This window comes from Girardinichthys multiradiatus, chromosome 6, assembly GCF_021462225.1.
Source record: "Girardinichthys multiradiatus isolate DD_20200921_A chromosome 6, DD_fGirMul_XY1, whole genome shotgun sequence".
In the NCBI taxonomy this organism is placed as follows: domain Eukaryota; kingdom Metazoa; phylum Chordata; class Actinopteri; order Cyprinodontiformes; family Goodeidae; genus Girardinichthys; species Girardinichthys multiradiatus.
In genome coordinates, this window is record NC_061799.1 from 24768699 (window position 1) to 24794652 (window position 25954).

The 25954-nt window shown below is 40.6% G+C and overlaps 1 protein-coding gene across 3 annotated transcripts in view; it reads right to left on the minus strand.

Moving 5' to 3' along the window:
* Positions 1 to 955: 955 nt before the first annotated feature.
* LOC124870118 (oxysterol-binding protein-related protein 1-like) overlaps positions 956 to 25954 on the minus strand; it is a 38263-nt gene continuing 13264 nt past the window's right edge. For 2 of the 3 annotated variants that reach the window (XM_047368635.1, XM_047368637.1), the window contains exons 15-27: positions 15650 to 15818; positions 13562 to 13751; positions 10569 to 10644; positions 7317 to 7451; positions 7096 to 7193; positions 6837 to 7019; positions 6649 to 6756; positions 6282 to 6371; positions 5989 to 6115; positions 3283 to 3405; positions 3082 to 3205; positions 2896 to 2986; positions 956 to 1752 (exon numbers count right to left, since the gene is read on the minus strand). In XM_047368635.1, coding sequence (XP_047224591.1) covers positions 1650 to 1752; positions 2896 to 2986; positions 3082 to 3205; positions 3283 to 3405; positions 5989 to 6115; positions 6282 to 6371; positions 6649 to 6756; positions 6837 to 7019; positions 7096 to 7193; positions 7317 to 7451; positions 10569 to 10644; positions 13562 to 13751; positions 15650 to 15818 — 1617 coding nt within the window. In that variant the 3' untranslated portion in view covers positions 956 to 1649. The remainder of the gene's footprint in view (positions 1753 to 2895; positions 2987 to 3081; positions 3206 to 3282; positions 3406 to 5988; positions 6116 to 6281; positions 6372 to 6648; positions 6757 to 6836; positions 7020 to 7095; positions 7194 to 7316; positions 7452 to 10568; positions 10645 to 13561; positions 13752 to 15649; positions 15819 to 25954) is intronic. The other variant, XM_047368636.1, reaches the window with a different exon arrangement.

The following is a 25954-nucleotide window of genomic DNA, read 5'->3' on the forward strand; positions in this document are numbered from 1 at the left end:
GTTTTTTAGTAACAGTCATTTTTTAAACTTGAGTAATTAAGATAAACTTTACCATTAATGTGTTAAGCCATAGATGAAATGGCAGTATCATAAAACATTTTTTTAGAAAATGCTCTGTGCATATGAAGCACCCATAAATATTACGAGAAATATTCAGTTCTTGACTGCAACATATATAGTATTTTTTCTGACAGACCTAGTAGCACATTTTGAAGTGGAAGGAAACTGGTGGATGGTTTTCAAAGTGTAAACGGAAATCTCAAAAGTGTGGTGGGCATTTGAATAAGCCTCCTAAACATGAATCCAGTGGATAACGTAATATTAAACAGTCCACTTGTATTTAATTGAATCTGAATATAAATCCAGCTGTTCTGTGAAGGCCTCAGTGCTTTGTGAGAGAAGGTTGGTGAACGGACAGCCTCATGAAGACCAAGGAACGAATCAGACAGGTCAAGGAGAGATTTCAAGGAGAGGTAAACATCTCATGGAACACAGTCCGATCCATCATCTGAAAACGGTAAGTAGAACAGCTGCAAACCCAGCCAGAAATGGACACTCACCTAAACCTGACAGGCCGGCCAAGTCGAGCATTCATCCGCATCCAGGTTGTTAATGTAAATAAGAATCTGGTCTTAATAACTTACCTGGTTAAATAAAAAAATCAGCAAGACGAGAACAAAACTGATTTGAATAAACACCATCCTCACTGCGGGGATGCTAAAACGTTTTAACTGATTTAAATATAAAACTGAATTTGACTGCAATGTTTGATAACCAGGATCAATGGGGATGTATGTATTTGACTTGGAATCGGATGGAGGTAAATACAAGACAATGCCAGGTGAAAACCTGCAGCAGACTTGACTGGAGAGGAGGTTCCTTCTGTCATTGGAATGGAGTGGATTGCCACTGGGTCAGGTAGTCCTTTAACCTTATGACATATGGTTACAACACATTTAGGATGTTTTATCATTTTATTTTCAAACCAAACTATCAATCTTGTTTAGAATCCAATATTTTGCAAGCAGACATGTTTATCAGGGTATATGTAGAAACATTACAATTATATAAAGCAACTTTTTAATATAAGTAGGGGGCAAAAAATTGGAACACATTCATGTTAACACCAAAAATCTGCACCACTTACTGCATCAAGTGGGAAAACGGCAATCTATCCCAGTTATCTACCTTAAAGCTCTGCACAGCATAATAATATGCATAAACAAGTGTCAATCGGTGCCAAAACTTTGTTCAGGGGAAATTAGCTCAGGCTAAACTGCTTGAAGAGCTGCTCTCAGGTCACTCCACTGACGAGTCCCGGCTGCCTAGAAATAATGAACATGCTTGAGTTATACTAAGGTTGCTGATTAAACACTCCATTAACACACAATAGTTTTAAAATACGTTCTAGTCTTTCCACTACATGCTAATACATTTACATCAGTGAAAGAGAGAGTTTTGTGTGCTTTTTTTTGTTCACACAGATCTACTTTCCTCCCAAACTGAGCCACAAACATTATCTCCTTTTCTACAGAGACTCCATTGCTGGTGATGCATTACCTCCATTGGTAATGCATCACCAGAGCAGCAGCAGATGTCCAAAGGTAGTAAAATGGAAATCCATAAATATATCTGAGCATGTTTTACATTTAGTAAATGTCGGGCAGGTGGGTGTAATTCCTGTCCCAGTAGCCTTTTGTGCAGAGCCAGTCCTGAGCTTTGTTGTGAGGGTTGGATCCTTGCTGAAACCACCTACAGGGTGATGACAATAATAAAAAAAATGATATATGATATTCAAATGAGCAATGCGCTGTAGGATAACTGGTTGATGATGAAACAGAAATCAAGGAAAGAACACTTTCTCCCCTCTGCACACACACAGAAAGATAGAATATGCTAAGAAATTCATTTAACAGCAAAAAATATAGGTCTATATAAATAAACTAGAATATCAGTGAAAAGTTAATTCACTTTCACTAAATAGTGAAACTCATTTATTACAGATTCATTACATGGAGACTGATGTAGCTCAAATGTTTATTTCTATTAATTAATAATAAAAGCCCCAAATTGTTTTTTAAATAACTAGAATATTACATAAGACAATAAAAAAAGGTTTCATATAGAAATTTCAATACTATTGCAAAACCTGACCATGTACTGTACATTTTATGCACTTCATACTTGATTGTTGCTCCTTTTGCATCAATTACAGCATTAATGAAGATGCATCATAGACTGTCACTGGGGCTTAGCTTTATCCATCCTTTTTCTACCACATTTTTTCCTTCCACTTAACTTTCTATTAATATGCATGGATAGAGAACTCTGAACAGCCAGCTTACATAGCTATGAGAATTGTGGAGCAAGTCAGTTTTCCCCATGATTGTATATGCCATAACATGACCCTCACAGCACATTTTTGTAGTAAAAATACATTTAATATGCTGTAGGTCTTATTCAATTTTTGGAAACAGTGGGTATCCATTAGCTGTAAAAGCAGTCAAAAAGCACTTAGAACATATCACTTTGTGTGTAATCAATCTATAAGCTTTACTTTTTTAATTGAGTTACTGAAATAAATTACTATTTTAGTTTAAGATGCAGCCGAGAATATTTAATGTTCCTGTTTGAAAACAGGTATCCACAAACACCAGACGCAGTCTACATTTTACCCTGAAGAGGGTGGTGCAGAGTTACACTTCACACCAGAGCAAACCATGGCAAGAAACAACAGCAAAGCTTTGAACCAAACCTTGGGCCAAGTGCAGAGCTCCTTCTCATTGCAAATGGAAATGGATAGTTTATGACAACATGGGAGAGATGGTGAGCTAAACCAACTACAAAATGGCAAATGAGCAAAAAACCAAAGTGTCGATCATATTTCTAACCAACCTAATTTTCCATTCTTCTGTGGATTTGGAGCGATTTTTACGGGCTGTCCGCTGTTTCTCTTCAAGTCTCTTCTTCTCTGTGCTCGCCAGATCTAGAACACATAAAGGCAGAAAACTCAGCACCTCCAGAGATGCAATTAAACCGTTGCAGCAGCACAGAAAATGAGGTCAGGGCACAACGCAGTACCTATTTCTCCATTCTCCATGGCATGGATGTCAGGCCTTAAGCGGCTGTCAGTGGGAGGAAGGACCCCCTTCATGCTCTTGTCCAGCTCATTCAGCTGCATGGCGAAGGTCGAGAATGCATAGAACTGCAACAGAGAGTATATAATACCGAACGTTCAGCTCAAACATCTCAGTATTATATTTACTTCAGACTATACTGCACCTTGGCCGAGTTTTCAGGTCGAGGAGCTATCTTCCAGATGAGCTCGCTTCCTGGGATCACCTGGACCGTCTCGGCATCAGGTGGAGGCTTTTCTTCTGACTCCTCATCAACATTGCTCTGAGGCTGTGGAAGCGGACATGCCGTCAGAATCGGCCTGAGATATAAGTGATGTATGCGACTGCTTAGAGCCTCCTTTGATAGACTTACCCCCGCCCGAGAGAGCCTGAATTCACACACGACAGGCTGACAAATGCACAAGTTGTACAAATACTGATGAAGACCCCAAAAGTCTAAAAATTAATGGTGTCCAAATTTACTTTCCTGCTACGGTATCTGAGCTGGGAATACCTTTCTTGCTCACAATAACTGGTTTTAAATAAATCAGCAAGTAATAGCCCTTTTCCTCTAAAGTGTTTAAAATTTAAGAACAGCTACAAAGAAGTGTCAGCAACTTAAAGAAATATTACCAGAACCAAAACAGTTACATAAAAAGAAAGAAATGGTGGACCATCCTGTCTGATCATTTTCACCCTGTGTTATTCTGGGTTTTATAGAAAGCTTCATAGCCCAACCATGAAAATTAAATACTGAAAAATAAAAAGTGCTATTAATTTATTAAATAATGTGAAATAACCAATGTGATTGTCCGGCAAATTATATTCTGCGATATAGTGGTTTTAACCAATTGTTGGTTCAATTATTAACTGTAAAACAAATTGTGCTGAATGGAGAATTTAACAATGGTCAGGCACCAAGAAAATTAAATTGACTGTATTGACTGGTGGGGCTCACAGTAGGGGCGCCCCCAAAAGGAATTCAGCTGTAGACTTAAAACAGTCAAAATAGTAGATCACTTAATCTGATTAACAGTTATTTACCCCATTTGAAGACTAAACCTAAATCATCCCCTGAAGGGTGATAGCTAAGTAGAGGCAATAAATCTTGGTGGCAGTGTGCATTACTTTAAATGGCAGGTTGCTAAAGAACAGACAGTTTGATCTCAACATCTTGTATCAACAATGTGCCTAGCGACTAGACACAAGGTCGCCAAGCTGCAGCAGAACTGTCACTCCCAGATGTTTTCTACAAGTAATTTAGTAGAAGCAGAACAAAGCTGACACCTTAACACCTGAAGGACAGAGAGCAGAGAACGTAGACCATTCCTTGCTGCTTATGTTCCTGCAAACAGAGCAAGGTCTCATGGTAGAGAAGTCAAAGTAGATTCTGCCACTTTAAACATCAAACGGAGATTTTTGTCAGAGATTGTGAGAATATCCACATTATTTTACAGGAAAACATTCAGCAAGAATTAGGAGAAACTGTCTTCAATAAAATAAAAAGTGATTCATCAGATGTCTAACTCATAGCAGAGCAAGGATCTCCTTTTAAAAGAAAAGTTCCTTCGGATATTTATCTCTGATATTATCATTTACAGTTCACTCAGCTGTAATTAGACAGATGTCATGACAGTAATTCAAAAGGGTTATTTAAATCAGTTCAGAGTGAAAACTCTAATTTATGTGGGATGCAACTCTACATTAGCAGATATACATTTTCTATATTTTCAAAAGAGACTGCTGTTAAGAAAAAAACCCAGGCTAGAAAAAGATTGAGAATTAAAACCATATAACACAAAATTCACCTACTATAATACAAAATGTCATTTTTTCAGTTTGTTTTGCCATTTCACTGTAAATTGAGATTTCATTATATAACATTTCCCTCTTCTACAAACCAAATTCTGCATTCTGTGAACTAGAATCAGAGATGTCAGAGTAGGTGTTAGTAAGGATTATTAAGCCCCAAAATTAAGTCCTCTTTTCAGTTTATAGACTTTGTAGGGTGTTTAATGTATATCATCTGCTGTGTTGACATGTCACATAATTGAGGCATAAGCAGCAGGAAACATCATTTACATGTGGCAAATGGATCTAGGGCTGAAGTTCTGAAGAGGATCATAAACCGCTTGTTTAAGTCTCGGCAACCCCCTTGCAAGGCTGAACTACATGCAACTGGAATACACCTTGTGTCAGAGTTGAATTCAGTTGCTGAAAATAAATGCACCCATGGCAATTTAGGTTTGTTGCAATTTTTTTTTTTTTTTGGGGAATTTCGCACTTGTTGGAATATTATCGTAACATACTCTGCCATAGCCTGCAGCTTTATGAAGTGAAACCTCACGGGGGTAATACCGATGTTACTTGGTTGACAAAACAGGTAAAAACTTATCGACAGTCTCATGTGAAAGTGTTGATGATTAATTTATGCAAATATAATGTTTTAGCTGTTAAACATTTTCCGCTTGAGTTGTTTTAATATTCTAAAATCAACAAAAACAGTGACTGCATCCTTTGACTGCTACAGGTAAATAAACTATAACGCAAAATTTCTCAGAACCTCACTTTAAACTACCTCTAGGATGTCAGTGAGGGTCAAAGACCGATAAAAAGGCATAAAGAGACAACTGAGAAACAAAGTCGGATTTTCTGCATTACGGAGTTCTTAACTCTGTAACCACATTGGATTCACCTTGCTGTCAAATTAGATAAACTAGATTGTATTTAGCCCAAATAGATTATACAAACACCTCTTCTGCTTACAAAAGAAATACATGAACAGACAGTAAAAAGTCACCATCTCATGCAACACCTCACATATACCTAAAACCGATTAGAGGATACGTTTCAGATATAAAACATTTCTTACCTCTTTGTTGCTCTTTTTTTCCTCTGCGGTTTTTTTATCTGTCTTTTTGTGGGCATCAAAATTTGCGGGGTCAACTGTGTAAAGACACTCAGTCCACTTGCCATATATTGCACAGAGTTTCTTTTTGCTGCAAACACAACAACTGATGTTATTAAACCTCGGATTCTGTGACCATCTGTCATCTAAGAACAGAGGTGCTGAACAAGAACTGTTTTGACAACATATACATAAACGGTCATGTCGTCTTACAATATGACAAACTATTTATTTGTATTTAATGACAATATTACCACCTTTTGTCTTGAATGTATCCTTCGACTTTATGAAGCTCTTTTCCAAAGAGGCCACAGGGTTTGAATGTCATGTTGCATCTCTCTCCAGTTCTGAAACATACCAACGGCCTGTTTACGGATTCTCTTTCACTTTTCTCATCTGCAACTGTTCCTCCAACATTCATCGTCTTGCCTACACTGCTCTATTCTAACGGCCGCTGTCCCAGTTGTGCTCCCAAGATCAATCAGACAGTTAAAAGTAGGCTGACATTCTACTGAGGAGCACAGAAGAAAATGGAGAAAAGAATCCTGCATACAAATGAATCAGGGAAGACTCTTTGCACAGAGACACATGGAAAACACTGCACAGACAGAGGGATTGCTTTACTTGTGATTGATCACTTCCACGTTCCCATATTGCTCAATCCAAAGCTGACCGACAATGATGTTGTGGACACAACAGGTGGGGTTTGTCCAGGTGTAGGATTCATTGTATCTGCAGAGGTTAAGCATCAGGCAGTGAGCACAATGTTAACACAGTGATATCAACTCCTTAGGGAAGCAGACTGAACTCACTTGGGCAGCTCCAGAGTGATGGTTCCTTTGGGTTCGGCTTCTATGCTCTTCCCCCAGAACTTCAGTTTGGGATATATGGAACCATGAAAGACAAAATCCTCCCTGAGGCCCTCGGCGTGAAACGCACTGATTGGAGGATGATGGCTCACTTGCTCGGAGACCCACCTGAAGCCCAGATCCTCTCTAGTGGAGGACAGGGAAATTATCATAAAAACAAAACGTCTACCAACAACAAAAAATGTTTACTCATCAGTTATACCTGATCAGCTCATACGTCTCCCCCAGTAGTGGGTTGAAGGGCTTTCCTGTCCTCTCCCACTGTGATGCTACAGCTGACACGGCAAATGCTGCAACACACTACAGAACATTTCTTCCTGAGAACTGAACCCAGCTAACAATTTGAAGGGGACAGTAAGATGCACATTAAATTAAATGTATAGAATTTTATGTTTATATGAATAAATAAAGTGATTTCATTACCTTCATCCTCTCAATTGAGTCTGTTGCAGCATTAGCTTGGTGGATGAGGTATGTGTGCTCCATGTATTCTGTTATCCGCTGGAGGAAGCTCAACGGCTCATTAAAGATCACGGGCATGGCAATCTTTGACAACTCCTACCAAAAGAGTTTGAGAAAAGGCAGTGGTTCTTAAACATTACCATCTCCCTACATACAAGTTTTCCCAAGTACCAACACAGAAATGTGGGTAAAATTACTCAAATTCCAAGTTGGAAAAACAAACAGGAGGGCCCTGTGAGGGATGGAGGGTCTCATCAAACCCAACTTTAAAATCCAAAATGGCCACCTGACATTTAGAACAGTGGCAGCTGTGGTTAAAAAACACTGACGTTGCATTTCGGGCAAGTTGCTGTTGTAAATGCACTATTCATGCACAGCCATAGTGGTTGAAAGCAGACAAAGATTAGATGACTTTATGCTTAAGAAAACTTTCAACAACCCATAACAATGTTAGAAATTAAACCGTATCCTAGAGATAAATCAGTTTAAGGGTTACTGCCTTTCTATTCAAAATCTAGAAGCTGTAATGGGTATAAACAATAAACACATATTTAGTGGCGACTGAAAATAAACAATGTAGTTAAATGAATCAGAATGAACTGGACTGATTTCTCATAAGTCATATCTCAACATTTTGCCAAGTGGGCTGGAAATTCAATGAACAGGTGATCCAATGTCTGCTTTTAAGTAAAAGTCACTGTATGTTTGTGGTCCTACAGGTCCTTCTCAAAATATTAGCATATTGTGATGAAGTTCATTATTTTCCATAATTTAATGATGAAAATTTAACATTCATATATTTTAGATTCATTGCACACTAACTGAAATATTTCAGGTCTTTTATTGTCTTAATACGGATGATTTTGGCATACAGCTCATGAAAACCCAAAATTCCTATCTCACAAAATTAGCATATTTCATCCGACCAATAAAAGAAAAGTGTTTTTAATACAAAAAACGTCAACCTTCAAATAATCATGTACAGTTATGCACTCAATACTTGGTCGGGAATCCTTTTGCAGAAATGACTGCTTCAATGCGGCGTGGCATGGGGCAATCAGCCTGTGGCACTGCTGAGGTCTTATGGAGGCCCAGGATGCTTCGATAGCGGCCTTTAGCTCATCCAGAGTGTTGGGTCTTGAGTCTCTCAACGTTCTCTTCACAATATCCCACAGATTCTCTATGGGGTTCAGGTCAGGAGAGTTGGCAGGCCAATTGAGCACAGTGATACCATGGTCAGTAAACCATTTACCAGTGGTTTTGGCACTGTGAGCAGGTGCCAGGTCGTGCTGAAAAATGAAATCTTCATCTCCATAAAGCTTTTCAGCAGATGGAAGCATGAAGTGCTCCAAAATCTCCTGATAGCTAGCTGCATTGACCCTGCCCTTGATAAAACACAGTGGACCAACACCAGCAGCTGACACGGCACCCCAGACCATCACTGACTGTGGGTACTTGACACTGGACTTCTGGCATTTTGGCATTTCCTTCTCCCCAGTCTTCCTCCAGACTCTGGCACCTTGATTTCCGAATGACATGCAGAATTTGCTTTCATCCGAAAAAAGTACTTTGGACCACTGAGCAACAGTCCAGTACTGCTTCTCTGTAGCCCAGGTCTGGGGAATGCGACACCTGTAGCCCATTTCCTGCACACGTCTGTGCACGGTGGCTCTGGATGTTTCTACTCCAGACTCAGTCCACTGCTTCCGCAGGTCCTCCAAGGTCTGGAATCAGCCCTTCTCCACAATCTTCCTCAGGGTCCGGTCACCTCTTCTCGTTGTGCAGCGTTTTCTGCCACACTTTTTCCTTCCGACAGACTTCCCACTGAGGTGCCTTGATACAGCACTCTGGGAACAGCCTATTCGTTCAGAAATTTCTTTCTGTGTCTTACCCTCTTGCTTGAGGGTGTCAATAGTGGCCTTCTGGACAGCAGTCAGGTCGGCAGTCTTACCCATGATTGGGGTTTTGAGTGATGAACCAGGCTGGGAGTTTTAAAGGCCTCAGGAATCTTTTGCAGGTGTTTAGAGTTAACTCCTTGATTCAGATGATTAGGTTTATAGCTCGTTTAGAGACCCTTTTAATGATATGCTAATTTTGTGAGATAGGAATTTTGGGTTTTTATGAGCTGTATGCCAAAATCATCCGTATTAAGACAATAAAAGACCTGAAATATTTCAGTTATTGTGCAATGAATCTAAAATATATGAATGTTAAATTTTCATCATGACATTATGGAAAATAATGAACTTTATCTCAATATGCTAATATTTTGAGAAGGACCTGTATTTACTGATTTATTTATGAAATTAAAATGAAAGCCAAAAATTTTGTTATTAACACTTTGCGATATACTTACTGTTTTCCATTTGAAAAACATTTTAGTTTGTCAGGGAAAATCTCGCCCTAACAATATACATAAGTGACCATCTGCATCGAGAACGCCCTGCGTTGGTGGGGCAAAATTTGTACCATTAATGAATCGCAGCTGTGGCTCACGGGCTGCACTTTGGACACCCCTGACCTAATCAGACAACTTCTAGTCTGTGCTATAAATTCATCTGTCAGCAAAGCAAAGTTTAGAATCACAAGTTATAGTTGCAAATAATTTAATAAAGAAATGGCTGGGAGCACTTCTATTCATCATCAGAATCCCCAGTAAAATGACAACTTAATTTTGGGGTCTTTAAGCTATAAATGACTCAGTCACCAAAGTTTTAGACAATCCAGGGGTTACTAAAATCAGAATTAGATACATAACCAAAGTTACACAATTAACATTTTATAAATAGAAATTTGTCTAATATGTTATTTGATAGAGAAATCAAAGAAATAAAGGTAGTTACAAGATGAATTTCAGATACATGTGAACAAAGCCTCAGTGCTGTTAACCAAAAGGCTCACAGGCTCAAAGGAGCCCTTCTAAGCCTCCATGTTAATGATTCCTGGGAAGAACATGACAGTAAAAAAATAATAAGGTTGAGTGTTTCAACTAAACCAGGCTTTAAACCAAACGCCTGTGTTAAATAGACCGATGAACTACAGGCTTGTTATGTTTTCCCCATGTTCTCTAAAACCATGTTGTACATTTGAATTACTGCATTCGTAAAACTGTCACTTTTCAACAGCTACTTCCAACCAACATAAAGCTACGTTAATTTTCTCTAAGTAGGTAAAGTACATAAAGTGACTAAAGCTGTTTTTTCGCTCTCTCACCATGCCGATGCATTTTTTCAGGATACTCCAGACGCTCACGTCATTCCTGGAGAACATTGGAGCCGGCAGAAAAGTTCTGTAAAAAGCAGGTGGAAAACAAAACAATAAGAAAGTATACAGACGCATTCAATAAATTAACATATTGTTGAAAAGTTCATTTATTTCAGTAACTTAGCTCACTAAGGAAAACACATTATATACACAAACTGATGTTTTCAAGGTTTTATTTGTGTTAATTACAATGTTCTGCTTTAAGATTAGAATATTACATCAGACCAATAAAAAAAACACTTGTTGACTTTTTGAAAGATATGTTTTATAAATGCTTAAAGGTTATTTTCAACAAATACTCTTAAAATGACAAACGATCCTCACTGGGACACATATTCTAATTTATTGAATATGACTGTAGGTACTCATATGAGAATATAAATAAATCCAACTACAAAATATGTGCAGTCAGGTGATTCAGGAGTAAAATATCTAGACAGCAAACAGCTTCAAAAACTTTTAAATATATCAATCTGTATAGTTTACTTCTCCATGCAGCATTATCAGAGTTAAAGGCACCAACATTTTGACAGCTGTACATATGTAATTGTTCTGGTTAGAAACCAGCAGTCCACTGCACTATATATTGAGCTGCCATTTTGGGGAAATGGGTTATGTGAAACCTGCAAGGTAAGGCTCTTGCAGCTGAACAGTCCATGCCTCAGGCAGAGCCCCTGCATGGATGTGCAGCTGTGAGCGGGTGTATGCTGAGTTTTCAATACTGGCTCTGAACCCTTTTCATTAATCTTCCTGAATGCAAAGCCCCTTATTACCATTATTCAAAATCTTATACTTTACTGCTTTTTTTGACGTTTTGCTGCTGTCTGTAGCATCAACTGTTTTACAGGTAGGCTGGCTGGAGGCAGATGGTGTCCTCGTTTAGAAATGTGCACTGGAGCAGCTAAGCACACACAAAGCCTTTACTTCAGCTAAATAAACAGAGATGCAGGAATCGAGGAGGGGCTTCGCTTCATCTGCACGATAAAAGGGGCAGTGAGGCATAGTAGATATACTTCTGGCACAGTCTTTTTTCCCAGTTCCTTCGGCTCCAAGAAGCATTTAAGCATAGTAGATTTCAGTCATTAATTTAATTAATTAGGACTTTTCTGCTTACTAATCTGTACTTCTATATGTGTGTGGGATTAATTGTTGGTTTAGAATAAAAATAACTTACCCAATAATCTTTGAAATATAAGGTTAGGGTGAGTTTATTTATTTTCAATTGATCATTGTCACCTACTGCTACACCTCCTCCCCCCAGCCAGGTCTCCCCTGATGTAGCCTCCCTTATCTTTGACAACTGCCTGCTTTTCTTCCCCGAACTTCCCACCTCTCAGACATCACCCACCCCCTCCGCTTCAGAAGACTCCATCCCTCACCCCCTCCCCTACCTCCTCCACCACCATCCTGTCACTTTCAACACTTCAGGTGAGGATCGAGCTGCTAAAGAACAAGTTGCAAAAGGCTGCAGTTCGTCTAACAGCCTGGCATTGGGGTGGATGAGGTCATCATTTACCTCCTGCACCGAGCTCTGGCCCACCTGGAAAAGCTGCACTGTGAGGATCATGTTCTTTGATTTCTCCAGCGCTTTTAATAGCATCCAGCCGGGACTTCTGATAGACAGGTTGGAGCGGTCAGGAGTGGACCACCACCTCTCCCAGTGCTGTTCAGTGGATTTCCACAGACACACCAACACCTTTAGAGATCCATGGAACTGACATTGAGATAGTGCACTCTTATAAGTACCGGGTGCTAACTTGAACAGTAAACTGGACAGTAGCCACAACACCGATTACAAGATGGGTCAGACCAGATCAGCATCAGCTATCTTCTGTGGTGTGGTATGTTGATACAGCAGCTTATCTACAGCTGAGAGGAAGCGGCTAGAAAAGCTAATCAGGAAGGCCAGTGGTGGATGAGTGTGGCTCCTGTGCACAGTGAAGGTAGTAGTAGACACAAGTAGCATCACTCTTGGACAATGTCCCTGTGCATGAAGCTGTTGCAGAAATGGAAAGCTCATTTAGTGACAGACTGCTGCATCCTAGGAGCATAAAGGAGCATTATTTCAGGTCCTTCCTCCCAGCAGCTGTTAAACTTTATAACCATTACTGATCCCAACAAACTCCATAAATGTTTACATCCCTGCTGTTATATCCAGTTTTTCCCATTTCTAGTAAATACTTTGTTTTTTTTTATGCACAAATATATATGCACATGTTGTACATTTTTTTAAACTATCGTACTCAGTTGCACTTTTCCTTGAACATGAGAATACTATTTCAATAACTGTACAGTCTTTTTCTTTTCTTTTTTATATGTTTTACCTTTGTGTATCTCTGCATGCTTTCACTTGCCTTTCACTTTGCTGCTGGTACAATAACAAACAACAAAAAGCAAATAGACAAGCAGTACAGTTCTCTTTGAATGAGTAGTTTAAAATAAACAAATATATCTTTAGTACACACACAGCTAAGCAGACATTCAGAAAGGACACCACCTGACCCTTTGTTCCTCAAGTCTGTTAACCATCACAAGCTGAATTATTTAGGAATCCTCTGTTAAATGAGGAAACAGACCAAAACAAAACCAGAATCTGAAGGGAATTATAAATTCTGACAAACAATGTTAAAACAATTGTTCACATGGAAAGCTAGTGCTCAGGAAAAACAAAAAACAGACTATCCTCTGTGGATCACCTGAAGCAAAAAAACATGTGACTGGATAAACAGAGCTAGTGGAAAGGCGGCATCTCATTATGCCAACTGTGACGACTGTATTGCACTCTTGCTGAGTCAGGTCAGCAATTTTATGACTGATGGCAATATACTGCGTATAATGTACTGACATCAACTCTATGTACAAACAGAACTCTGTCGCTCAACAATTTACAGAACATTTAAACCAATAAATGGGCATGACATCCAAACTGGAACATGACCTACCTGTGCTTTACTCCACTGTGCTGGGCAGCTTTGTTGCCATCGTTACACTCCCCTGACATACCGGCAGCCCCCGTGTGTGCGCTGGGCTGATGGAGGCTGTTTTGAAGAGGGGCGTCTCTGCCCTCGTCCTCTTCCCAGGAGTAACTGGCCACAGACAGGAAGTCGCTCACAGAAAGCTCAGACTCAGACTCTGTGGGGATGAGGATGATGATGATGATGGTAAAGAGTAGGGAGAAGGGTGGGAAGCCAACGGCAGCTCAAACCAAACATTTGCAAACACGGGTTCTATTAGTTGGTTTAGACATGCTCCCGCTTTGGGCTGATTAAACAGTATATGCTCCAAAAATAAAAAGGGCTGATCCCCGACCTGCTCTCCACCCTCCTCCCTTCCAGCCACCAGCCAAACCCCACCTGAAGATTATGTTTCAATAGGAGGACACAGAGAGTGTTCATTTCCTCTTATTTTGTTTGCTCTCCAACTATTGGATGCTTCTCCTCCCTTACATAGCACTGTCAGGAGAACAATCAAGTATTTATACAGGAGTAATATGCTAATCTAAGATAGAGTACTTATATTTATAATGTGCTTATTACACAGATTCAAAAGAAGAAATAGACACACTACAGGTCAAAGGTTTTAGCAGCCTTTCTCGTTTAATAGTTTTCTTTATGTTTATGACTATTTACATTGCATGTAGAGTCTCACTGAAGGAATCAAACTGTGAATGAACACATGTGGAATTATGCAGCAAACAAAAAATTGTAAAAGAACTTGAAATATGTTTAATATTTTAGAATCCTTAAAGTAGCCGCCCTTTGCTGTAATGACTGAAATATTAGGCTTTGGCCGTCTCTCAACGAACCTCTAGGAAGTTCCTTCAAGACTCTTTGGAAAACCATTTCAGGTGACCGCCTCATGAAGCTCATGGAGAGAATGACAAGAGATCAAAGCAGTAATCAAAGCAAAGGGTGGCTACACTTTTTGTTTACTACATAATTCCATGTGTGTTCATTTATAGTTTTTTGGTGAGATTCTACAATGTAAGCAGTCATGAAAATAAAGAGACCTGTTAAGTGAGAAAGTGTATCTAAAACATTTGACCAGTAATGTATATGCTATGAAAAGATTTCATACGCACTAGGCTTGGGTCAGAATTACATTCTGGCAGTATAATAACCTTGTGTTAGTAATCTTGGACTGCTGTTTTTCTGAAAGCCTGTATGTTTAGAAAGATGCACATCTGCATATCTGTTTGCATCACATATTTGCAGACAAACCACATTGCTCTAAGCCTCTAAAAAAACAGTAAAATGCAAACAGAGTAAAAGGATAATACAATTCCTGAAGTTGACACTGTTAAACAAAGTTAAGCTAAAGTGTTTGAACCACCATGTTAGCTTTTGGCTGGGTTCTGGAGAACCCAATGGCTATGACAACAAACACACAGGTGGTCAATGGAAGAAATGAAATGCTGTGAGAACTATCTCAAAAACACTCAACGGAAGCACTGATGTGAGAAGAAGAGCCCACTTATGAGATCACATAGAAAACCACTGATTAAATTTTAACTGTCTTCTATGCAGAAAAGCATGGCTGTGGTAGCATTATGCTATGGGGGTGAAGTTTATGTCCAGTCTCATGGCGCCTGTGAAGAAGTTTAGGGAAAACTGGCAGAAATTATCAAAATTCAGGAGAGGATATCTAAAGATGAAAATTAAAAAAATAACTCTGAAATACAGCCTAATATTCTACACATTTATGTTGCAATGCCAACTGCGACTTGATATGCTGTGCACATTGAGTTTAAACTGAGAAAGACTTTTTGAAGATTACTTTGAGAGAAATAAATAAGACAAGAAAGAGCTGGCAATGTAGGCTGATGACAAAACTGGAAGTTAGTCTATTTTAAATAAACTGAAAAATGTAAAAAAAAGACTAAATCTGCCTGTGTATGCATCAACTTTAAGCGAGGCAGAAATAAAATTTCCCAGGTAACAATGTTATGATCAATATATGACCCGTTGAGAATGTAATTATAGCAAAGTCATGGTTTGTTTGATTAATAGACCTGTGTAGAGGTTGCTGACCTGACACAGCATCACAGAAGTCATCTTCAGTGAGGACACAACGTGTGGATGACCTCCTGCTCCTACTTAAGGACTGCTTGAGTTCATAGTGCTCAGTTGCCAAAGTCTGGAGGGCTTCTGTCAGAGCTTTGTTCTTCTCCTCTTCCTGCTCTACCTTCAGGCTCCACACCTGTAAACAAAGGACCACCGGTGAGATCAAAGGCAGGCAACCAGCATGGAGAACAAAAAGAATCTGCTCACCGACATTATTCCACCCTTTAAGTGTAGATTCATTTGATAGTACACATAATGCTGAATGCAAATGTCTAACCGCCATTTGATCAACAAGGCAATATTTGTCTTTTTGCATCAGTCTTTTGCATCATTTGTGCATCTCACTAATGCTTAGGGTAGGTAGGGTAGGTTATCGTTTCAAACCTGCAAACAGATCTGGTTTGTTCCTATTAGGAATAAAACACCCCAGTTTCAGGAAGCTTTTTCATCCAGGATCGAGTGTCCTTTCAGAGCCACCTGAGCTGAGTAACAGTGGGACACGAGATCAGTGTTTCCTGTTGTCTGCTGCTGATATGCACTGTGTACTACTCAAACCAAAGAAACAAACCAAGCAAGAAAACAAACAAATATACAATTAACATCAAAGATATTTCTTTTCACTAGAAATTTACAAACATTTTTATAGTCTTAATTTAGCTAATGCACGTATAAAGAAGACTGGAGCAATCTCCATAGTTAGAAATCCTTCCTAAATAACCTTCAGTAAAACAAATGAGTCAGAGAAAGAGGAGCTTGAAAATCAAACTGCAAATCAACAACTGCAGACCAAGGCTAGAGCATTTGATTGAAATAAAAAAAAGTTCACCCTCATCACTTATACAACTGGGACTATTGATTAGCCTCTCTAAATACAGCTGCATCTTAAAGGCCATTAATCCAGCCATTTCTCGAATATTGAGCGACCACAGCCAATAAATGGTGAGTCAGAGCAATTTTAGATGTTATTTTTGTAAACTAGTCTTAGAAAATGCAAGACTCAGATGATCAATAATTACTCAGTAATAATCAAATGTTTTGCATTGTGCTATAAACAAGCAGCATTTTCGATGCTGATTCTTTGTCTTTTAGGCTGCGGATGAAGCTGATTCACACAAGCTTTCAACAGCTGTGTGGTGCAAATGCTGTAGGTTTAACACCAACACCTACAACCAGCACCTTCTTTTACACTCAATGTTCAGCCCATTTAGGCTGCAGCAGAAGCATGACAATGGACGTTTAGTTTATTACCAGCATAGAAATTCATGTTTGAGCAACACACTAAAATTGTCTGTGCCTTGCACTCCAACAAGATTTCATTCATGGTGATGAAAACAATAATAAGAATTGTTTTGCTTTGTTTTGTTAATGTTTTCAAGCTATTTTTAAACTACAGGTCCTTCTCAAAAAATTAGCATATTGTGATAAAGTTCATTATTTTCTATAATGTAATGATGAAAATTTAACATTCATATATTTTAGATTCATTGCACACTAACTGAAATATTTCAAGTCTTTTATTGTCTTAATACGGATGATTGTGGCATACAGCTCATGAAAACTCAAAATTCCTATCTCACAAAATTAGCATATTTCATCCGACCAATAAAAGAAAAGTGTTTTTAATACAAAAAACGTCAACCTTCAAATAATCATGTACAGTTATGCACTCAATACTTGATCGGGAATCCTTTTGCAGAAGTGACTGCTTCAATGCGGCGTGGCATGGAGGCAATCAGCCTGTGGCACTGCTGAGGTCTTATGGAGGCCCAGGATGCTTCGATAGCAGCCTTTAGCTCATCCAGAGTGTTGGGTCTTGAGTCTCTCAACATTCTCTTCACAATATCCCACAGATTCTCTATGGGGTTCAGGTCAGGAGAGTTGGCAGGCCAATTGAGCACAGTGATACCATGGTCAGTAAACCATTTACCAGTGGTTTTGGCACTGTGAGCAGGTGCCAGGTCGTGCTGAAAAATGAAATCTTCATCTCCATAAAGCTTTTCAGCAGATGGAAGCATGAAGTGCTCCAAAATGTCCTGATAGCTAGCTGCATTGACCCTGCCCTTGATAAAACACAGTGGACCAACACCAGCAGCTGACACGGCACCCCAGACCATCAATGACTGTGGGTACTTGACACTGGACTTCTGGCATTTTGGCATTTCCTTCTCCCCAGTCTTCCTCCAGACTCTGGCACCTTGATTTCCGAATGACATGCAGAATTTGCTTTCATCCGAAAAAAGTACTTTGGACCACTGAGCAACAGTCCAGTGCTGCTTCTCTGTAGTCCAGGACTGGGGAATGCGGCACCTGTAGCCCATTTCCTGCACACGCCTGTGCACGGTGGCTCTGGATGTTTCTACTCCAGACTCAGTCCACTGCTTCCGCAGGTCCCCCAAGGTCTGGAATCGGCCCTTCTCCACAATCTTCCTCAGGGTCCAGTCACCTCTTCTCGTTGTGCAGCGTTTTCTGCCACACTTTTTCCTTCCCACAGACTTCCCACTGAGGTGCCTTGATACAGCACTCTGGGAACAGCCTATTCGTTCAGAAATTTCTTTCTGTGTCTTACCCTCTTGCTTGAGGGTGTCAATAGTGGCCTTCTGGACAGCAGTCAGGTCGGCAGTCTTACCCATGATTGGGGTTTTGAGTGATGAACCAGGCTGGGAGTTTTAAAGGCCTCAGGAATCTTTTGCAGGTGTTTAGAGTTAACTCGTGGATTCAGATGATTAGGTTCATAGCTCGTTTAGAGACCCTTTTAATGATATGCTAATTTTGTGAGATAGGAATTTTGGGTTTTCATGAGCTGTATGCCAAAATCATCCGTATTAAGACAATAAAAGACCTGAAATATTTCAGTTAGTGTGCAATGAATCTAAAATATATGATGGTTAAATATTTCAGTTAGTGTGCAATGAATCTAAAATATATGATGGTTAAATTTTCATCATGACATTATGGAAAATAATGAACTTTATCACAATATGCTAATTTTTTGAGAAGGACCTGTATAAACACAAAATGTTAGTTTGAATTTACAGTAGATATTTTCACAGTACTCAGACTGTCAGAAGATTTCCGCCCTGAGTACCTCAAGTCTCTTGATGTTGTGGGGCTGTCATGGTTGACACGTCTCTTCAACATTGCGTGGCAGTCGGGGACAGTGCCTCTGGACTGACAGACTGGGGTGGTGGTCTCCCTTGATAAGAAGGGGGATCGGAGGGTGTGTTCCAACTACAGGGGGTTCACACTCCTCAACCTCCCTGGTAAGGCCTACGCCAGGGTATTGGAGAGGAGAGTCCGGCCGATAGTCGAACCTCGGCTTCAGGAGGAGCAGTGTGGTTTTCGTCCCGGCCGTGGAACACTGGACCAGCTCTATACCTTCTACAGGGTACTCGAGGGTTCGTGGGAGTTTGCCCAACCGGTTCACATGTGTTTTGTGGACCTGGAGAAAGCATTCGACTGTGTCCCTCGTGATGCCCTGTGGGGGGTACTCCAGGAGTATGGAATCGGGGGCCTTTTATTAGGGGCCATCTGGTCTCTGTACAAGCAGGAGTTTGGTCCGCATTGCCGACACTAAGTCTGATCTGTTCCCGGTGCATGTTGGACTCCGGCAGGGCTGCCCTTTGTCACCGGTCCTGTTCATAACTTTTATGGAAAGGATTTCTAGACGCAGCCAAGGGCCGGAGGGGGTCGGGTTTGGGGACCAGTGGATTTCGTCTCTTCTTTTTGCAGATGACGTGGTCCTTGCTGGCCCCCTCTAGCCAAGACCTACAGCATGCGCTGTGGTGGTTTGCAGCCGAGTGTGAAGCGGCTGGGATGAAGATCAGCTCTTCCAAGTCAGAGGCCATGGTACTCGACCGGAAAAGGGTGGCTTGTCCTCTTCAGGTTGGAGGGGAGTTCCTCAAGTGGAGGAGTTTAAGTATCTCGGGGTCTTGTTCACGAGTGAGGGAAGAATGGAGCGGGAGATCGACAGACGGATCGGTGCGGCTGCCACAGTAATGGGGGCGCTGTGCCGGTCCGTTGTGGTGAAGAGAGAGCTGAGCCGAAAAACAAAGCTCTCAATTTACCGGTCGGTCTACGGTCCTACCCTCACCTATGGCCATGAACTTTGGGTCATGACCGAAAGAACGAGATCCCGGATACAAGCGGCTGCAATGAGCTTCCTCCGTAGGGTGACCGGGCACTCCCTTAGAGATAGGGTGAGGAGCTTGGCCATCCAGGAGGGGCTCGGAGTAGAGCCACTGCTCCTCCACATCGAGATGAGCCAGTTGAGGTGGCTCGGGCATCTATACCGGATGCCTCCTGGACGCCTTCCTCGGGAGGTGTTCCAGGCACGTCCCACCGGGAGGAGGCCCAGGGGACGGCCCAGGACACGCTGGAGGGACTATGTCTCTCGGCTGGCCTGGGAATGCCTTGGGCTCCCCCCCGGAGGAGCTGGAAGAGGTGTCTGAGGAGAGGGACGTCTGGGTGTCTCTGCTGAATCTGCTGCCCCTGCGACCCGGTCCCAGCTAAGCGGAAGACGACGAGTACGAGTAGATGGATCAAAACATGACTGAAAGGATGGATTGAAAAAAAACGGGCTGATTGAAGAATACATGTATGGCTGGATGGAAGGACAGATGGATGGACATTTGAACAGGTGAGGTGGATGGACAGATGGACTACTCAAAAAATGCAGTGATGTAAGAAATGACAAATCAAAAAACTGAAGGATGGAAAGAAGAACAAATTGATGAAAGAATAGGTGGACGGATTACAGAATATACGGATGGATGGATGGAACAGTTTAAAGAACTGATCAAAGAATGAAAGAATGTGTGGACAGAAGTGCAGTTTGATGGATGGATCAAATCATCTCTCAGTGTAGGAGCCTGTGTTAACACTCCTTGTCCAAGGCACTTGACACAAGAACCCATCCATTGTTGTGCAACCATTTCAGCCAGCTCCTTTATTCTCACTCCATCCCCTCGCCTGGGCACAGACTGTTCTATTTTAAGCCCGGCTGAGGCTCTGTGCTGTCGCTGGAGTCTGACAGGGATGCTTCTCTCTGGGCAACACCCTGAGAGAGAGATATTTTGTTTTGCTCTTTTCTGAAGGGAAAGCAAATCTCTAAAGTAACATTGCTACAACTCAACTGTGGTGCTATGTATTACTAACAGTACATCCCACTGATCATAAATCTGTGGTGTCTGGAAGCCAATACATTTGAGTCCATTATGTACCTCAGAAGACAAATTTAGTAGCTCTTTATGAGTATATAAGTTTGAAAAGGGATCCCAATCCAAAAGGATCAGATTTTACAATAAATGCATGACTATTGAGTGACCCACAAACTCTGCATAGATGCTCCTTACTCAGGATTAGAGACTGCTTGGTTAGTAATGGAGTCAAGTGGGTTAGTTACACCCCTGCCAATGATTATTGTAACATCTAGAGACGCTCTTATTAGTCACCTTAAGATCCGAATCTTTGGTCAGAAGGTCAAACGATGAAAATTTGGAATTTCATTTTTTCCTATTTAATGGAAACTAAAAACAATAATAGTTCCTTCTATAGAACAGATCAAATAATGTGTACTTTGATGCACTTTTTTGAGACTGAGACATATGTTATGATGCATAAATAGGGATAATCTTGTATTTCCTTCATTTTCTGTTGGATTTAAAATTCCTACCTCTAACGAAACTTGCAGCACCTTTTCCTTTTTATGCATCATGTACTGCATTGGATATGTTTGAGAAGTTGGAGCTGAAATCTGGAAATAACACCTTATACTTTATATTAACAAATTTGACTTAAGTTTTTTTTTTTTGCACTGCATTCCTACAGGATACTGAAGTTGAGGCTGCTCAGCGACCCCGACATTCCCAGTCGGAATTCCAACTTGAGTGAGAACAAAGATTTCACCAAAAGGAAAAACAAAAATATCAGTATGGTTGAAATCAAAATAGGCAGGTCAGACTTTAAAGAATACTAAAAATTAGCATCACCCAGAAAAAACCTCATTAGTGCATCTCTAGTAAAGACTAAACTGTGTGTTATTACAGAACCAGGGCCTCTGATCTGCATTCAACTTTCTCGACGATTACAGTAACAATTTAAAATCCTAAAAGTCTAAAAGATACACTGCTACCATTCTTGTCCCTTTAGAGCAATATATACTGACAAGCCTGCTTATTTGCATGAGACCATTATATGACGTCAAGCTATAAACCTCAATGATTTCCTTTCCCTGACAGCTACAAAGGCCTACTGCCACATGAGCACTCAGAAAACTCGGCCCTATAAATCAGTGAGAACGATTAAAACACACAGGAAGGTTTCTAGCTGGGGCTTTTAAATTTGCAGGTCAGTTTGTAAAAGACTGTAGAGGAAATTAATTTTTTGGTGTCCAGTGGGCTTTAAAAAAATGCATCAAAGTACATGCTGTCAGTTGAGGTGTTTATAGAACAGAAATGGTGGTGTTATTTTAATAGACTTAATTGTTTTGTTTTTTTTAAATCTGATTTTTTTAGTATTTGACCCATAAGATCAATGATTTCAACCAATCGAGGAAGTATTGGCAATCTCTGGCTCATTGATGGCACTGATTGCTGATCATCTCTACTTTAAATATCACATATTATCCAACAGGCAAACCTAAACACTGCATATACTTGTGCAGAGAAGCTCACTGCAGCAGCTGTTGAAATAGGTCACATCCACAATGCTGAGGGGCACTACTGGAACTGTTGTGAAACTCTTTGAACTATGAATTTGTGTCTCTCCACTGCCCATCCATTCCCAGAAGTCAAAGTGCATCACCACATGGCCAGTGTTGCATCCCTTTCTGCACTGTGCTCAAAAACAGGTGTAAGTGTGACCAATAAAACCCGTCAGTGGTGCCACAATAAAAATTCAGGATTAGTCCTAATGCTGCTTAATACCAGCAATCTCAGCAGTGGAGGAAATATAAGCCGGTTATATTGTCATGTTTAATCTAATCCAGTTAGTGCCTGCAGTAGAGGAAAGGATGTTGCTTATTAAGACATGTTCTTTCTTGTCCTTTTAGAACATCTTAATCAATGATTTTCACTGCTGATTTTCCATTTATTGATGATAACCGATTATTTCTTGTGATAGAACAGTGTAGGCAGCCAGCTTTATCAGCTTTTATTCTGATGTGATTCTTAATGTATGTTTTGCTCCATTTTTGGATTTATTGCACCTACTGAAGGCTTTTAGATGCGTTTCCCAAGAGATGCCGTCTTATTAAAGCGTTTACATCAGCTCTAGGATTAATGCAGGGATCATTTTAAGGTGTGACTGAAGAATTAAAAAACTTAAAAAGCAAAGCTTTCTTTATTCAAACAATTAAAATCTTTATGATAAAAGCATATCTATAAGCAGAACTGTACCTAAGAAGTCCTCAATGCAATTTTAATCCATGCCTGCCTGCACTCTTACTTGGACTGAATGAATTACTTAATGACGTGATCTCATTAAAAACGAAGAAATGAGCAGAGAATCACAAAGCATCACGTCTAAACCACGCAATTTATCACATTGAATATGGATGAATAAATCCACCAAAATGACCTTTACTTACTGATGAATACCCCTCGGCTGTACCAACACTTCAGACCAAATCTCAAGACTACACAAAATAGATAAGAAATGCACTCTAAACTTCAAACGCCTCACACCAGGTCTACAGGGACCAGCCTCACAGTAAACGCAGCTTTCAAAATGACAATTGAGAGCAAAGCTGAGAACGTTATACAAAAACAGCCGAGTCCTGTACCTGTGCAGACGATGGATGAGAGTGCCGTCACCGCCTCTTCTTTCTCTTGTGCTTAGATGCTTCAGCATGTGCATGCGTGTCTACGAGTGTTTGTTTTCAAAGGGTGAGACAGAAAACACGCCTCTTGAGTTCCTCCCCTCAGTACAAGAATAACACTTCCTTGGAGCAAGAGTGTTTATGAGCACGGCTGCGCTGATCAGTAAGCCAAATGCAGACCTAAGCAGAAATGAGGATCTCTTTCATATCCTTTCTATAGGCATGCCAGTGATTACCACACCGTTCCAACACTCCCTCCCCCCACTCCCTCAAGGACAGAGAGCGACAACGAGACAGGTGGACAGTGAGGTGGAAGCGAGCACACAAATTTCCAATGTGATTGGCACGAGGGAGCTAAAGTAAGAGGGGGAAGGGGAGGGGTCTGAGGATTTTGTAAGTAATCCATTTAATATCATCAGCCAATAAGAGAACAGCACACAGGGTGTGAGGGTGAGTCAATGAAATGAAGAGTCATAAAAGGTTCAGCTGCAGCAGTGATTCAATTTGGATGTCGGAATGTATTGAATACACGGATGTATTCCTACACCGATCAGAGTAAACCCTGACTGCAAATTAGGTTTAGTGACAAAATCAAAAATTGTTTAGGTGTTTCCAATAATCATATTACACAAGAAGAGCTCAACTAGTTAAAAGAGGTAATATTACAAAGACTTTATCCAAATTCAACATTAAACCCTACATTCAATGACCACTCCTTTGTCAAAATGATTATATCCACTCAACAGAATATCTAATAGGACATACAGGTCCTTCTCAAAAAATTAGCATATTGTGATAAAGTTCATTATTTTCCATAATGTCATGATGAAAATTTTACATTCATATATTTTAGATTCATTGCACACTAACTGAAATATTTCAGGTCTTTTATTGTCTTAATACGGATGATTTTGGCATACAGCTCATGAAAACCCAAAATTCCTATCTCACAAAATTAGCATATTTCATCCGACCAATAAAAGAAAAGTGTTTTTAATACAAAAAACGTCAACCTTCAAATAATCATGTACAGTTATGCACTCAATACTTGGTCGGGAATCCTTTTGCAGAAATGACTCCTTCAATGTGGCGTGGCATGGAGGCAATCAGCCTGTGGCACTGCTGAGGTCTTATGGAGGCCCAGGATGCTTCGATAGCGGCCTTTAGCTCATCCAGAGTGTTGGGTCTTGAGTCTCTCAACGTTCTCTTCACAATATCCCACAGATTCTCTACGGGGTTCAGGTCAGGGGAGTTGGCAGGCCAATTGAGGACAGTGATACCATGGTCAGTAAACCATTTACCAGTGGTTTTGGCACTGTGAGCAGGTGCCAGGTCGTGCTGAAAAATGAAATCTTCATCTCCATAAAGCTTTTCAGCAGATGGAAGCATGAAGTGCTCCAAAATCTGCTTATAGCTAGCTGCATTGACCTTGGCCTTGATAAAACACAGTGGACCAACACCAGCAGCTGACACGGCACCCCAGACCATCACTGACTGTGGGTACTTGACACTGGACTTCTGGCATTTTGGCATTTCCTTCTCCCCAGTCTTCCTCCAGACTCTGGCACCTTGATTTCCGAATGACATGCAGAATTTGCTTTCATCCGAAAAAAGTACTTTGGACCACTGAGCAACAGTCCAGTGCTGCTTCTCTGTAGCCCAGGACTGGGGAATACGGCACCTGTAGCCCATTTCCTGCACACGCCTGTGCACGGTGGCTCTGGATGTTTCTACTCCAGACTCAGTCCACTGGTTCCGCAGGTCCCCCAAGGTCTGGAATCGGCCCTTCTCCACAATCTTCCTCAGGGTCCGGTCACCTCTTCTCATTGTGCAGCGTTTTCTGCCACACTTTTTCCTTCCCACAGACTTCCCACTGAGGTGCCTTGATACAGCACTCTGGGAACAGCCTATTCGTTCAGAAATTTCTTTCTGTGTCTTACCCTCTTGCTTGAGGGTGTCAATAGTGGCCTTCTGGACAGCAGTCAGGTCAGCAGTCTTACCCATGATTGGGGTTTTGAGTGATGAACCAGGCTGGGAGTTTTAAAGGCCTCAGGAATCTTTTGCAGGTGTTTAGAGTTAACTCGTTGATTCAGATGATTAGGTTCATAGCTCGTTTAGAGACCCTTTTAATGATATGCTAATTTTGTGAGATAGGAATTTTGGGTTTTCATGAGCTGTATGCCAAAATCATCTGTATTAAGACAATAAAAGACCTGAAATATTTCAGTTAGTGTGCAATGAATCTAAAATATATGAATGTTAAATTTTCATCATGACATTATGGAAAATAATGAACTTTATCACAATATGCTAATTTTTTGAGAAGGACCTGTATAATCAGGCGTGGTCCGGCACACCTGGTGCAACCAGACAAAACCTTTTGAGTTGCATCAGATGTTGGACCGCTACTAAGGATTATTTTTGCTACTTGATTAATCTGTTGACTATTTTCAATT